General features: G+C 36.2%; 1 protein-coding gene across 1 annotated transcript in view; it reads right to left on the bottom strand.

Annotated features, from left to right (window-relative positions):
* ZC2HC1A (zinc finger C2HC-type containing 1A) overlaps positions 1 to 15,439 on the bottom strand; it is a 48,515-nt gene extending 33,076 nt beyond the window's left edge. Inside the window, exons 1-5 of the mRNA XM_007454967.1 lie at positions 15,385 to 15,439; positions 13,880 to 14,004; positions 12,136 to 12,252; positions 8,417 to 8,558; positions 5,941 to 6,089 (exon numbers count right to left, since the gene is read on the bottom strand). Coding sequence (XP_007455029.1) covers positions 5,941 to 6,089; positions 8,417 to 8,558; positions 12,136 to 12,252; positions 13,880 to 14,004; positions 15,385 to 15,439 — 588 coding nt within the window. The remainder of the gene's footprint in view (positions 1 to 5,940; positions 6,090 to 8,416; positions 8,559 to 12,135; positions 12,253 to 13,879; positions 14,005 to 15,384) is intronic.
* Positions 15,440 to 17,196: the final 1,757 nt, after the last annotated feature.

Here is a 17,196-nt window from a genome sequence, read left to right as displayed (position 1 = left end):
GGCTTCTTGGTGGCTGCAGCAGCAGCCTTAGCACCACACCTCCCCTCCCTGGAGCCTGTGCAGCCCGCCACTGCCAGTGTCCCATGATCCAGGGACAACTACCCCAGGAGAACACACAGCACGCTGCAGGCTGTTGCAAAGTCAGGCTGCCCTCTGCCACCACGAGCTCACCCCACATTCTGTACCCCTCTCTCCACTGGGCCTGAGTGAGCCAGAGCCCCTGAATCAGCTGCTCCTTTAACCCCCTCCTGTCTGGGTAAAGAACAGATGCCAGAGGGAGACCTACATGCAGAGGTGGGGCCAAATCCAAAGCTGAACCCCAGGAGATGTGCTAACAAAGAAGAGAAAGGGAAATCTCTCCCAGCAGCCTCAGGAGAAGCGGATTAAATCCCCACAATCAACTTGACGTACCTAGCATCTGTGGGATACATGAATAGACAACGAATCATCCCAAAATTGAGGTGGTGGACTTTGGGAGCAACTGTAGACTTGGGGTTTGCTGTATGTGACTAACTAGTTTCTGATTTTTATGTTTTCTTAGTATAGTTTTTACTGCTTGTTATCATTGGTGGATATGTTTATTGGTTTGGTTGCTCTCTTCTTTTCTTATTACTTTAAAATGTTTTTATTTTAATAATATTGTTTTATTGTTTATTTTAATAGCTTTATTTTATTTTATTTTTCCTTCTTTTTTTTCTCCCTGTCCTTCTGAGCCATGTGGCTGACAGGGTCTTGGTGCTCTGGCCAGGTTTCAGGCCTGAACCTCTGAGATGGCAGAGCTGAGTTGAGGATATTGGACCACCAGAGACCTCCTGGCCCCAAGGAATAAGAATTGGCGAGAACTCTCACAGAGATCTCCATCTCAGCACTAAGACCCAGCTCCACTCAATGACCAGCAAGTGCCAGTGTGAACACTCCATGCTAAAAAAGTAGCAAGATAGGAACACAACCCTACCCACTAGAAGAGAGGTTGCCTAAATCATGATAAATTCACAGACACCCAAAAACACACCACTGGACATGGTCCTGCCCAACAGAAAGGAAAGATCCAGCCTCATTCACCAGAACACAGGCACCAGTCCCCTCCACCAGGAAGCCTACACAACCCACGGAACAAACCTTATCCACTAGGGTCAGACACCAAAAACAACGGGAACTACAAACATGCAGCTTGTTAAAAGGAGACCCCAGGGCTTCTCTGGTGGTGCAGTGGTTGACAGTCTGCCTGCCGACATGGGGGACACGGGTTCGTGCCCTGGTCTGGGAGGATCCCACAAGTCACGGAGCAGCTGGGCCCGTGAGCCGTGGCTGCTGGGCCTGTGTGTCCAGAGCCTGTGCTCTGCAACTGGAGAGGCCACAACGTTGAGAGGCCCGCTTACCACAAAAAAAAAAAAAAAAAGAACACAAAATGATACTAAAACTAATTGGTTTTCAAAGAACTGTAAATTAAAATCACAACAATACACCGCCATACACCCACTACAACAGCTAAAATGAAAAAGATTGATAATATTCAGTCTGGGAAAGCCCAAGACAGTGAAAATATAAACTCAATCCCAGCTGATTCAATGCAATCCTAATCAAAAATCGAATACAGGTGGGTATATATGTGCACGTGTGCAATGACGTTAAAAAGATAATTTCAAATTTATGTGAAAATGCAAAGGACCAAAATTAGCTAAAACAACCTTAAAAAACAGAAGGTAGGAGAAACAGTTCTACCAGATATCAAGATTTATATAGCTAAGAAAAAAGCCACAGGTATCATGCTCCCTGCCTTCAGACTATAATATAAAGCTACAATAATCAAAATAGTATGGTACTGGCACAAAAATAAGACACCTACATCAATGGAACAGAATAGAGAGCCCAGAAATAAACCCATGCACCTATGGTCAATTAATCTACAACAGGGAAGCAAGAATATACAACGGAGGGCTTCGCTGGTGGCGCACTGGTTGAGAGTCCACCTGACGATGCAGGGGACGCAGGTTCGTGCCCCGGTCCGGGAAGATCCCACATGCCGCGGAGCGGCTAGGCCCGTGAGCCATGGCCACTGAGCCTGCGCATCTGGAGCCTGTGCTCTGCAACGGGAGAGGCCACAACAGTGAGAGGCCTGCGTACCACAAAAAAAAAAAAAAAAAAAAAAAAAAAAAAGAATATACAAGGGAGAAAAGACAGTCTGTTTAATTAAGTGGTGCTGAGAAAACTGGATGGCTACATATAAAAGAATGATTATAACATTTCCTCAAACCATATACAAAGATAAACTCAGAATGGATTAAGGACCTAAATGTAAGACCAGAAACCATAAAATTCCTAGAAGAGAAAACAGGCAGAACACTCTGACATAAGGCATAGCAATATTTTTTTTAGATATGCCTACTAAGGCAAAGGAAATAAATGAAAAAATAAGTGAATGGGACCTAATTAAACCTAAGAGCTTTTGCACAGCCAAGGGAAACCACTGACAAAACAAAAAGACTACTGACTGAGTGGGAGAAAATCATTTGCAAATGATGTGACTGATAAGGGATTAATATCCAAAATTTATAAACAGCTCATACAACTCAACATGAAGAAAACAAACAACCCAACTAAAAAATGGGCAGAAGAGGGCTTCCCTGGTGGCGCAGTGGTTGAGAGTCCACCTGCCGATGCAGGGGACATGGGTTCGTGCCCTGGTCTGGGAAGATCCCACATGCCGTGGAGCAGCTAGGCTCGTGAGCCATGGCCACTGAGCCTGCACGTCCAGAGCCTGTGCTCTGCAACGGGAGAGCCCTCAACAGTGAGCGGCCCACGTACAGCAAAAAAAAAAAAAAAATAAGCAGAAGACCGAAATAGACATTTTTCCAAAGAAGACAGACATGGCCAACAGACACATGAAAAAATGCTCAACACCGCTAATTATCAGAGAAATGCAAATCAAAACTACAGTGAGGTTATCACCTCACTCCAGTCAGAATGGCCATCATCAAAAAGTCTACAAATAATAAATGCTGGAGAGAGTGGAGAAAAAGGAAACCTCCTACACTGTTGGTGGGAATGTAAATTGGTAGAGCCACTATGGAGAACAGTATGGAGGTTCCTTAAAAAACTAAGAATAGAGTTACCATGTGATCCTGCAATCCCACTCCTGGGCATATGTCTGGAAAAGACGAAAACTAATTTGGAAAGATACATGCACCCCAATGTTCACTGAAGCACTATTTACAATAGCCAAGACATGGAAGCAACCTAAATGTCCACTGACAGATGAATGGATAAAGAAGATGTGGTACATATATACATACACAATGAAATATTACTCATCCATTAAAAGGAATTAAATATTGCCACTTGCAGCAACATAAATGGACCTAGAGAATATCATAGTAAGTGAAGTCAGAGAAAGATAAATACTGTATGATATCACTTATATGTGGAATCTAAAAAAAACTAGTGAGTATAACAAAAAAGCAGACTCACACATACAGAGAACAAACTAGTGGTTACCAGTGGAGTGAGAGAAGGCGGGAGGGGCAAAATAGGCTTAAGGGATTAAGAGATACAAACTACTATGTATAAAACAAATAAGCAACAAGGATATATTGTACAGCACAGGGAAATATAGCCATTATTATATAATAAATTTAAATGAAATATAATCTGTAAAAATACTGAATCACTATGCTGTATACCTGAAACTAATGTAATATTGTAAACTCACTATACTTCTATTAAAAAAATTTTCATAAAGCTATAGTAAATAAAAATATTAATGTGGTCTGGGGACTATATAAAAAGGCAAAAATTGATTATATGTAAAGTCAAAATAGTGACTACTTCATGGGCGTTGGGGGCTAGGAGTGAGAGAACATTACATTCTGGGAGTGAAACACTAGTGGAGGCTTTTGTAAGACTAACAATATTGTATTTCTCAACTTTCTTGTGGTTATGCATGTATTTATGTTTTATGCTTTGTTTTCTATGTGTATAATTTACAAAAAAAATAACGGGAAGATTGTAAGAAAAAATCAGAATAAAAGTGTTGTAAAAAAATAAGAGCTTAGAGATATTTAAAATGTTAACTATGTTGATAACTTTTAAAATATATATATTTCTCAAATTTTCCATAAAGAATAGGAATCCCTTTAATAATCAGAAAAAAAATTATTAAAAGTTGCACGTCATCTTTCCAGACTTAAAGCTTCATTATTTTAGAATAAGTAGGGTAAGAATCAATCAGAATACTGATTTGGAAATCAGAATATTATTTCCTATCAGAATATGATTAGGAAAATTCCTAAATCATAAAATACTTATTGTATTGCTTTAAACTCGTAAGGTAACTCAGCCTAGCCTAATCTGATGAAAGACTACTGCAGGACCTAAATTATGCATGAGTTATTTCAAAATAATTTGTTCTTTTAAAATAACAAGACATGTAATTTAGCATACATTAGATGATATTTTTGGTTTGCTATGTCTTCATGGGTCTACTTTAATACAACCATGCCTGAATTTGATAAAATTCCTAGTGAAGAAGAATTATGACAGCTTAACTGAACGGTAGAACTTCTTGTTTTTACCTATAAAACCTGATCTTCACTGTGTTCGTATCATTATTTTGATTAGAGCAGGGTCAAAAAGTGGGCTGTAATCAGGCCAGATTACAGTTGCTAAATATGACAAGGAAGCATTTAAGCATGTTTAGGAAAAGTACTCTACTTAGTTTACTAATGTAGATCCAGTACCAGGTACAATGTCTGGTTCAAAGAGAGTACTCAAAAACTTCTTGAATGAATTTAGATGAGAAAATATGGGGTCAGACTGAAATAAATATATATGACCAGGCATGGTATCAGAACTGATAAAATTTAAGGTGGGAACTTAAAAACTACTTGGATTTTACATTTACAAATCATTTGGCACCAAGCTGCTGGAATACACACATTCTACTGTATTTCCTTTGCTCTACTATTTTATTCTTAAAATCCTATTGATGTTCTTAACTGTTCAAAAGATATACATTGTTTGCCATCTGTTCTGGAAATTCTTCTAAATGAGTTTTCTTCGCTATTCTTTCCCCACAATGATGATGGTAATAATGATATGCTCCATTTTCAATAATATTAACAAAAATTCAGTAGGAGGATTCTCTCAAGGAGGTCTCAATTGCAATGTGGTCTTTTTATCCAATATTTTATTCATAAGTAACAAAAAAAATAGATTTGATTATTTACTGTTTGCTAAGTTTACAGTACTAAAAAACAAAAGTGTACAAATGAAAGCTTTGTGAAAAATAAAATTTGCTTAAAAGTATGATATTGTCAAAGTTTTTATGTAACAAATGCTTAAAGAAAAACAACAGTAGTGTATAAGTAAATTTAATATAACAAAATCCTTATATGGTTTATGGTTCTCTAAGTGCTTTCACATACATCATTTCATTTGCTTCTCACTATAGTTATGTAGATTACCACTTCACAGATGAAGAAATGAAGGCTTACATACATTAATGTCATTTGCCTAAAAGTTCAAAAGTAGCAGTCTGGATGTGACCCCATGTTTTCATTTCCTCAAATGTGTTACTCATATATAACATGGAAACATTCACAACTTACACGATTTTCAAATGTGGATTTTTATTGCCATTTTCTCATTCATCTAACCCCTCTAGTTTCCTCTGAATCTGCTGTATCTATTTTAAACTAATTTTCTCCCTTTTTCCCTAATAACTCTTTAAATCTATATATTTTTAAGTCTTTACTAACTCAAGTCCACTTCAAATTTTGTTCTCAACTAGCCATTCAAATTTCTTACTAAATCCCTGAACAGTAATATATAAATTTTAGCAGGTGAGAAAACTGTAGTTAAATGTGCTATAAAGAATAAACATAAAACTGTGAACTTAAAGTCATTTTCTCATTTATTTGTAGAAATGACCACAATGATTACCTGTGTCCGAGAAGTCGATTTTCCTTTGGTATCAGTAGAAAATTTGCCTTTATTACTAATACGTGCTGCCTGCTCTTTACAGAAATTTATATGTCTATCGGCTGCATTTTCATTAAATCTCCTCTGGCAATATGGACACTGAATATAATCTAAAACAGAAAAAAGAAACAGATTAGTAACATAATACCTGAAATGGGACATAAAGAGTTGTAAGTTTTATGAACAGTAATTCAAGACATATAACATAAATAACACCTGCTAAGCAAAAACTCTCATTTTCTTATAACCACCCAACCTGATTTATCTAAAATTAGTAAAGATATTTAAGAAAAAAAGTATGCTAGTATATGATAAACTACAATTTTCTCCCAGCTTAGAATCAAATTTGAGGGGAAAAAAAAGATAAATCGTCCCTCCATAAAAATGAATAAGTAAAGGAAAAATGTTAATTATTTTTTGCTTCTATATTACCATATGTTTTCATCACAAATATATATTTTCATAAGGTAGACTAGGTTAAGTAGTTAATAACACATTACATTAAATAAAAATTTACATAAAATAAAAATTTGGGCTCATCTGTTAAAATCTTTAATTTCAATTAGAGGAAAGCTGTCAAGAAATAATTTAACAGACCTTATACAGTTTTATTTTCTCTTACAGATCCCAACAGATGGAATAATAAAAATATATCTCCTAAGTAATTCAAATTTAAGAAACAGCAAATGTTGCAGCTTATATATTCTCCCCAAATGCAATATATAGTACAAACAAAACTTCTCACAAAATAAATCTTAAAGTTATCCCAGAAAGAACCAAATTTTATAGCACTGTGAAAGATTTCAACTCTATGAGATACAGAGAAGAAATAAATATAACAACTTAGCAGTGTCAAAAAAAATCTTCAACTTATTTCAACAGGTTTACTTTTTGAGATGGAGTTTTTTGCCCTTTAGAATTTACACTCATCTGAATCTCAGAAGTTTGTCCTGCTAACTAGTGTAACAGGTCTAAAATCTCTAATAACGAAGAAGTTGTTCTGTCAGGACTAAGAGATCAAAAACATTCTGAAGTCGAAATTATCCTGAAGAACTGCCCCCGAGCCCCCGCTCTGACTTAACGTAAACATGAGAAATATAGCTGTGTTGAATAAGATGCAATATACAAATACCTCTAAAACAAAGAGAGAACTCAACTTCATGGGGAAAATTAAGGTAGAAATAGAAGAGACGCAAACCCAAATGGAACATTCCAGAAATACTCATAGCATTAAAGTTAATTACTAAGACTCAAATAGGAGTTGGCAAACAAGGGCCCATGGGCCAAATCCAGCCTGCCTGCTGCATGTTTCTGGAACACAGCCACAATCATTCATTTACATATTTTCTGTGGCTGATTTCTTGCAACAGTGGCAGAGTTGAGGAGTTGAAACAGAGACCTTATGGACTGCAAAACCTAAGATATTAACTATTGGTCCTTTATAGAAATTGTTTATCAATCTCTCTTCTACAATAAAATGTTATAAAGGATATCTAACTTTCTCTTTACTAAGAAATTAATCCCAACTTAGAATACTAACACAATTTTAATGCAGCTAACTTGTTATATTAAAATAACTACCTCTTGAGGCTATTCCATTAACCACTGTCAAAATGTCAACGGTACTATTTTAAATCTTTCATCATCTCAATTATCTCATATGTGGTTGCCAGCATCTTGCCTTGCTTTGGGGAACAATAAACAAGAAACTTTTACCCACCCAATGAAGAAAATATAAAAATACATGAATTTAGGGCATAATCTAGGTATATCCATCTATATGGTGGTTACCCCACTAGAATAATACATTTTTAGAAGCAAAATTATGATTTTTTTTTCCCTTCCCAGATTAGAAGATACCAAAGAACCAGGCAACATAATTATCTGAATCTTACTGAATGACTACATTTCAATCGACATTATGCATGATTAAAATATTTCCTGGAGGGGCTCCCCTGGTGGCGCAGTGGTTGAGAGTCCGCCTGCCGATGCAGGGGACATGGGATCGTGTCCCAGTTCGGGAAGATCCCACATGCCACGGAGCGGCTGGGCCCGTGAGCCATGGCCGCTGAGCCTGTGCGTCCGGAGCCTGTGCTCCGCAACGGGAGAGCCGCATCGAAAAAAAAAAAAAAAAAAAAATTTCCTGGAATATTAACATTTAATAGTTACTACAATAATTTTTAAATGATATTAAATGCTTTATAAAGTATTGAGATAAAAAGATAATGCATTTCTATGTTCAACACTGATGTGTCTTTATAAGCCTAAATGCCTGGATTGTCACCATTATTTTGTAGGAAAACTTTTAGAGATCATGCTTTACTAGGTTAAATTATTATAAGTTAAGCTTAATATCTTAAAATTTATAAGAAATCTATCAATACTATCGATATTTCTTTCCCACATGAACAATTTCTGTCAACAATATGACATATACCAGGATCATAAGAAGGTGGAGGAGGGGGAGGAAGTTTGCCACCCTCTTTAAGGGCCTGACCAAGGCCTTTAGCTGCTCTTATGGTGGCTATGAACTCTTCATGCTTCCTCCTCCAATTAGATGGCTTCTTTGGTGGTTCAGGCTGCAATCAAATTAAAAAAACAAACAAACAGAAAACAGTTTCAAAACAATTTTTAATAAATTAAAATAAAACTCAAGAAAATGCCATATTATTTTAAATGTTCCCTCATCAGGAGTCCTTAAATGATCTCCCTCCCAAATTTATAATTTTAAAAAGAAACTTTAGGCAACTAAATTATATGCAATTTTTAAAATACAATTGTAATTGTGACAGACACTGCTAAATTGCCTCCTGTAGGTGTTACAAACACTTAAGCCACCACTAAGAGTGTACTTCCTTATTTTCCCATAGTTTCTCCAACATAGTATGATACTAAACTTCTGGTTTTTTAACTGATTAGAGAGGTGAAAAATAGTTCTCTCTGTGGTTTTAACTGCCTTTTTTCCTATAATGAGTGAGAGCGAACATCTTTTCATATCATAAAGAATCATTTGTATTGTCTTTTCTGTGAACTGTTTATAAGCCTGGTCAATGTATGTATTGGGTTATTGGCCTTTTTTAAACAATTTCTAGTAACTCTTTATAGGAGACTAGCCCCACCCCTCCCCCACAATACATCTCTTTTAACCTTGTTTAAGGGTCTTCCGATATGCAGAATTATTTTTAAATGTAGTTTAACTTACTTTTCCTTTTATAGTCTCCAGATTTGCATTCAGTTAGCAAGGCCCAACCTCACACCAAGGTAAAATAAAATTTTTCCATGTTTCTACCTAGAACCATTCTTAAATCGTTTATTCATTTGGAATTTATCCTGATTTATGACATATGGACTCTATTTTCTGTTTTTTTAACATGGCTATGTGGTTATCTCACCATCCTTTATTAACTTTTCTCCCCAGTGAATTGAGAGAACACCTTTATCATATTCTCTTTGGCATCTGGGTCTATTCCTGAATTCTCTGTTGTACTGTTCTATGTGTGTCAGTACCTGTGTTTTAAATATTGAGATTTTATAATAATATTTTAATATCCACTAAGGTAACCCTACTTTATTCTGCTTTTCTTTCAATCTTTTCTGGTTATTCTTATATGTGTATTTTTCCATATGAACTTTAGATTCAGCTTGTCTATTTTTTTAAACTACATTTTAACCGGAAAAAAAAAAAAACATTACATTCATAAACAACTTAAGGAACTTAAGGACTCTATTTTGCTAAGTCTACCTATCCAAGAATGAGATATATTTCCATTTGAAGAAGTGTTCGTTTGTGTCTTTCAGTGGTTTTTTAAAGTAGTCTTTGTGGAAGTCTTGCACCTTCATTATTATAAGGTTTATTCCTAAATATTTTATATTTTGTGTTGTTCTTTTATAAGGGTCTTTTAATCATTTTTATATTTCAAGGAGTTGTTTGTTGAAGTATGAAACCTGATAATTTCTGTATATTAACCTTACCTCTCATTACTTCACTGATTTCTCTTATTGTTTGTAGTAATTTTTCAGTTGATCTCTTGGGTTTTCCAGGTATATCATCACCTAATAATGATAGTTTTACCCCCTCTTTTCCAATTCCTATGCAACTAATTTCTTGTTATTATTTAACTCTATTGACTAGCACTTACTGTATTGGTTGGAGCTTAATCTTGTTCCTGACTTTAATGGAACTACCTCTAAGTATCTTTCCATTAAACATAATGCTGGCTTGTGTGCTACAAAGAAATTTATTTTGTCATAATATTGAAATATCTGATTATTCCTATTATGTCTTTGTTTTTCAAATCAAGAATATTATGTTGAGCCAACAAAGTCAAAAGACTGTTCTTTAAAAACACTAATAAGGCAAGACTAATCAAGAAAAAAAGAGAAAACAAAAATTACCAAGGAATGGAAAACAGTTCTTACAAACATGAGAAAGAAAAGAAGATATTATAAAAAAACTTTATGTTAATACATGGGACATTTAAGATGAAATGGATAATATCCTTGACAAACACCACAAAACAGATACCAGAAACAGAAAAATTGTAATAGTCTTATATTTATTTTTTTTAATGAATCTATTATTTAAAAGACCCACAAAGAAAACTCCTGGCCCAGATGCCTTTACTGTTGAGTACTTGCAGACATTTAAGGAAGAAACAGCACCAATCTTTCAAAACCTCTTTCAAAAACAGAAAACAAGAGAACGACCTTCCAACTAGTCCTATGACAGCAACAAAACTGATGAAAAATCACAGGCCACTTTTCTCATGAATATAGATGCAAAAATCTTAACTAAATAAAAGCAGATTTAGATGTTTGAGATGACTGATTCTTTAGAGTTTCTTACTTTATAGTGAGATTCCTGATCACAACATTCATCTGCTCCACAGTGAATATTACTAATTTTTGCTGCTCTCATCTACCTTTTCTTCTCAAAGTATTATATATATTATTATATTAATGCTTAGGTAATGTTTTTTATTACCAATCATTGAATGAGTTAGGTTTTCCTGGTACAGCTATTTACAAGAGGTTCTGGGAGAAAGGAGCAGCCCAGGGTAGCTTTCTAGGCTATAGAAAACAGTTCTCTTCTCTGATGTACCAGATACAGATACAAATAAGGCCCCTGTGTGTGAACTCACCCAACACAACAAAGTAGCAGAGCCAGGGTTAAATCCAGGCGGTCTGAATCTTGAGCCAGCTTTCAAACCCACTATGCTATACCAAGATTTAATTAATTTATCTAAGCTAATTAAAGCTAATACAATCATACATCTGGCAGGTTACCAAGAGAAACTTTAAATAATAATTTATGTACCTTATTCAAGCTTCTCCATCCTTCCCCTAAGTATTCATAAACTGAAAAACAAAGATGAACTGACTTTTCTGTTATCAAAGGATTTTATTAGTAAGATTAATTACCCGATAGGGAAATGTCTTCCTCTAACACTGGGAAAAGTTATTACCACTGAAAGTAGTTTGTTTCAAAAACCTATTTAAATCAGGTACTCAAATTTTGACTATTACACTGAAGTAACTCTTTAAAACTATGTCGCACAAAGCATTTATGTGATTTACTCTTAGCAAATAACATATCATGAAAGGTGGTATTAAGGAGAGATTAGCATAGGAGATTCATTGCTTTTAGTTACAAAGAAGAAAATAAGATGACAATGACCATATGTGAACAACTGAGCAACGGATAAAACTTTTCCCCAGAAAGCATAATAAGATGATAAATGCTGACAAATCAATCAGTCAAGATACTATTTATTATGCTAAGATGTTTGTAACTAATACTTTTGTATACTACAGGGATTATACTACTGGTAATAGTGTAACATATTGAGACATAAACCTGATTATAGCTGAAGTAATTAACGACTCACAATGAATGTATGAGGACTTCTCAGTTATTTCCAGCCTATAGCTAAGCAATTGGCTCTCCAATGCTACAAAAACCTCCCTGTAATAGTTGGACAGTACTTTGGCCTCCCTTTTGTCGAAATTCAAAATAAACAAGTTTCTGATCACTTCTAAACTGAGAACATGACAAAGAATTCTGCTTATTCTTCAATCTTAGTATAACAGATTATTATAATTTTTTCATTACACATAGCGGCAAGGTTCATACTGTTCACAAGGTCATATAATTACCCTAGGTTTAAGAGGTTTTACTGTTGGAATATCAGTTCCTTCAGCTCTCTGTCTGCTTGAATCAAACGTCTTCCGTTTTTTAGTGGCAGTTTTCTGGCAAATAGGTCCATGTTTTTTCTGTCAAGATGAGGAAATACAACATGTCATTTTCTTTTCTACAAAAAGACTATAAAACTTTAAATTGTCATTTGAGACCAGTTTAAAAACCTGAAAGATGAAATAAATAATAATCCATAAATAAGAAATGTTTTAGCTAAAATTGTTAAAAAATATATGCAACGCATGTTACAAGTTATCTTTCTCACAACAAGAAAGTATTGATAAATACTCTACCAAAAATTTTTTTAGTTGTTTAATAGTCTCCTGGTTTTCACACTGCTAAGAATAAGGAAACTAATGTAAGCAAGTCAAAGCTATTGAAGTGGGAAAAAAGTTACCTTTATTACTAAATACTTGAAAATAGATACTAGAAAAAGGAATGTAAATGGAAAACACATTAGCATTAGGATTACAAAAGCTAACATAATAATAATAGCTGGGATTACTCAAGTTAACAAAATAGTAGTTTGTTAACAGAATATAGGACAAGGTGGTCAGGTTTGTGTCCTTACTCCACTATCATCCCTTCCCCCTCTCTGGAACTCAAATTTTCCACCTTTTTTTTACCAACGATTTTTCTTGTGCTACCTAGTGTTCCACTCCTACAATTTTTGGGTGGGGGGATGGGGGTTTGTTGTTGCTGTTGCTGTTTTAATATGGCTGCCAGCTCATTCAGTCATTCATATATTCATTTTAAAGACATTACAATGGAAGCTCTCTTAACTGACCTCAAATTAACCTACTGGATAAATAATAATTCTCCTTCCCCTAAATAAAACATGTTGACTAATAACATAGAGGATGCTAAATGCCCTTTTTTTTCTTTTGTATTTTGATAAACAATGAACAAGTCAGAATTGTTAAACTGTACCTGGGAAAACAGGAACCTCAGAACTGGCTGATTCAATGTTATGGAGCCTCTAATATTTTCAATACACAACTGTTTTACATACTTATTTTTGGATATCATTCTGACAAACACACACAGTAACTGTAACTATTAGAACAAAATCTCTTAAATATTAAAAAAAAAAAAAAAAAAGGATGGCTAACGGGCGACTTTCTAGAGATGTCTGTTCTTACATTGAGCTGTATATGTCAAAAGTATGTAGTGCCTGTTCCCAAAACTGATGTATACAAATTGTAGTTGTTATCGTGATTATATCATTTAATTAAATATTAAATAAATACATAAATGAGGACCAAAAAAAGGCATAATTTTCCCACTGAAAACTCAGCTTAATGCTTTGAAAATGTTTTGAAAAATAGCTAATTAATAACAAAAAAATGGATGAATTAAGCGTGGGCAAGAAAGGTTTAAGAAAGAAAGCTGTTAATATTTAAGAGGAGTCTGCAGTCAGGTGGACATTTTGGGTCATTAATTCCTCACTGCTTTAAAGAAAAACTGGAAACAATGAGAGGATGCAAAATAAAATGTAGCAAAACTCTAATCAGCAGACCCATACTCAAAGAAAAATCTTTATTCCACATCAAAATATTAATAAATACATATTTATATTTGAAGTTACATAAGGCATATTGAATACTAGCCAGTATCTCTTTAAGTTATTCTAAAGGTTCTTTCCATTGTCCTGAAGTATTAAACAATTAAAGATCTACCAAACTCCAAAAAAAAGGTACTCACTAATGCCACTGGAAAGAATGTTCTTCCACAAATCCTGCAAGGTAACAATTCTCCAACTTGGACACTTCCATTTTCTAAAATAGAAAAGAATGTAGTCAATATACTCAGTGGCTCAAATTGTGAAACTTCCAAATTTTAATGTCTTCACTTAGTTTCATATGTAAGTTGTCAGTTCTTGTGAAAAATGTCATGTCATTTTGAAATAAGTAACATCATCAATTAAAATGGGCAGAAGACTTAAAGTTATCAGTGGTCAAAAAGGCAAATGTCAAATACAGAATTCATACTTTAAGGAGAACCAAACTGATAATGTTGGAAATATCTGGTTTTCTTCTATTTTAACCAAATCAATTTGTCAGTCTCTTAATTTATAGGCTGTCTCTTTGTAAATTACTGAAGTTTAAAAACCAAATTTATCTGAAGGTTAAATACATTATTTATCTTCAAAGCATTAAAAAATAACATTGGTGGCTAGTGGATGGAGAAGATGAGTAGGAAAGCCCTGAGCTCACCTCCTTCCATGGGCACAACAAAATTACAACTATTTACAGAGCAACTATCACGATGAGAACAACCTAAAGACTAGCAGAAAAGATCTTCCACAACTAAAGATAAAGAAGGATCCACAATGAGACAAGTAAGAGAGGCAGAGACATGGTACAGTCAAGACCCACACCCACAGGTAGGCTACCCACAAACACGAGGATAATCACAATTGCAGAGGTTTTCCCCAAGGAGCAAGGGGTCCAAGCCCCATTGTGGACTCCCCAACCCGGGAGGTCCTGCAATGAGAAGATGAGACCCAGGGGGCTTACTTTTGGGAGACCCAGAGGGCTGTAGGAAATAAAGACTCCACTGTTAGAGGGCACACAGAAAATTTACATGCTCCAAGACCCAGGGCAGAAGCAGTCATTTTAAACTGGCCTGGGTCAGACACACATGCTGATCTTGGAGAGCCTCCCAGAGAGAAGGAGGCATGTGGGACTCACCCTGGGGACAGAGACACTGATGACAGCCATTTTCTGGAGCTCATTCGACCATGAGGAATGCTCGTGCTGGCAAGAAACATTATGGAGTCCTCCTAGCTTCGTAGTGCAAGGACCCAGCCCTACCCACCAGCCAGTCTGCAACAGTCCTTGGGACCCACAGGCCAAGCAGCTAACTGTGGGGGCACAGCTTCACCCAACAGCAGGCTGGCAATGACTACAGGCACCTTGATTCCCCCAGCCACCCAGGGACCCAGCCCTGCCACCAGAGAACCCAGGATCCAGCTCCACCCACCAGAGGGCTGGCACTAACTCCAGAACCTGGCCTCACCCACCAATGGGCAGGCACCAATCACTGGACTCCCATGGCCCCAGTGCTGCCGATCAGTGTGCAGACCATCTGTGAGACACCTTCAGCCAGCCACACCAGGGTCCAGCTCTGCCCACCAGTGGACCAGCACTAGCCTAGGGACCCCTAAGCCTTCACAATCAGCCACCTTGTGACCTGGCCCTACCTACCAGCGGCTGTCAGCATCCACAAAGGCAGAGCCTGGCAATCAATCAGACCATCCATGCCTACTAGACCACCAACAGAAATCAGCCCACCACAAAAGAAGGGCCCATGAAACCCACATAGGGGACATTCCTGGAACATAAAGCTCTGGTGACCAAAGGGAAGTGAGCTGCTGGGATGCACAGGACCTTTCCTATAAAAGACCACTTCAACAAGATCAAGAAATGTAACCAACCTACCAAATACACAGAAATAAAAACAGCAAGTTAGGCAAATGAGGTGACAGAAGAATTTGTTCCAAACAAAGGAATAAGATAAAACACCAGAAGTGAAGTGGAACTAAGGAACTTACCCAATAAAGAGTTCAAGGTAATGATCATAAAAATGCTCAAAGAACTTGGGAGAAGAATGGAAAAACACAGTAAGAAGCTTAACAAAGAGTTATAAAATATAAAGAACAACAAAACAGAGCTGAAGACAACAATAAGTGAAATAAAAACATACTAGAAGGAATCAACAGTAGATTAGATGATATGGAGGAATGGATCAGCAAGCTGGAAGACAGTAGTAGAAATCACTCAAGCTGAAGAGAAAAAAAAAAGAGTTTAAAAAATGAGGACAGTTCAAGGGACCTTTGAGACAACACTAAGTATGCTAACATTTGCATTATAGGGGTTCCAAAAGGAAAAGGGGAGGCAGAGAACATATTTGAAGACACAATGGCTGAAAACTTCCCTAACCTGGAAAAGGAAACAGATATACAAGTCCAGGAAGCACAGACAGTTACAAACAGGATCTACCCAAAACTGACCACACCAAGAAAACATCATAATTAAAATGGTTAAAATTAAAGACAGAGTATTAAAAGCAGCAAGGGAAAAGCAGCTAGTTACATACAAGGGAACTTCCATAAGTCTATTAGCTGACTTTTCAGTAGAAACCCTGCAGACCAGAAGGGAATATCATGATACATTTAAAGTGATGAAAGGAAAAAAACCTACAACCAAGAATACTCTACCCAGCAAAGCTATCATTCAGAAAGATAAGATAAAGAGTCTTGCAGACAAGAAAAAGCTGAAAAGGGGCTTCCCTGGTGGCACAATGGTTAAGAATCCACCTGCCAATGCAGGGGACATGGGTTTGAGCCCTCGCCCAGTAAGATCCCACATGCCGCGAGCAACTAAGCCCGTGTGCCACAACTGCTGAGTCTGCACTCTAGAGCCCACAAGCCACAACTACTGAAGCCCACGCACCTAGAGCCCATGCTCCGCAACAAGAGAAAGCACTGCAATGAGAAGCCTACGCACCACAAATAAGAGTAGCCCCTGCTCACAGTGACTAGAGAAAAGCCCGCGCGCAGCAAGACCCAACACAGCCAAAAATAAAATAAAATAAAATAAATTTTAAATATTAAAAGCTAAAAAAGTTCAGTACCACAAAACCAGCTTTACAAGAAATGAAAAGGCCCTTCTCTAAGTGAAAAAGAAAAAAGCCACAACTAGAAATATGAAACTTACCAAAGGAAAAATCTCATTGGTAAAAGCAAATACACTGTAAAGGTAGTAGACCAACCACTTATAAAGCTAGTAGAAAGGTTAAAAGACAAAACTAGTAAAATCATCTATACCCATAATAAGTAGTTAAGGGATACACAAAACAAAATGATGTAAAATATGATGTAGAAAACAGTACATACGGATGAGGGGAGTAAAAATTCAGCATTGTTAAGTATGTTCGAATTTAAGAGATTTTAAGCTTAAAATAATCATATACACACAAACACACACACCACACACACACACACACACACACACACA

Source organism: Lipotes vexillifer, unplaced genomic scaffold (assembly GCF_000442215.2).
Source record: "Lipotes vexillifer unplaced genomic scaffold, Lipotes_vexillifer_v1.1 scaffold1033, whole genome shotgun sequence".
In the NCBI taxonomy this organism is placed as follows: domain Eukaryota; kingdom Metazoa; phylum Chordata; class Mammalia; order Artiodactyla; family Lipotidae; genus Lipotes; species Lipotes vexillifer.
Note: the sequence above shows the minus strand (reverse complement) of the source record. Positions and strands in the feature narration are given on the sequence as shown.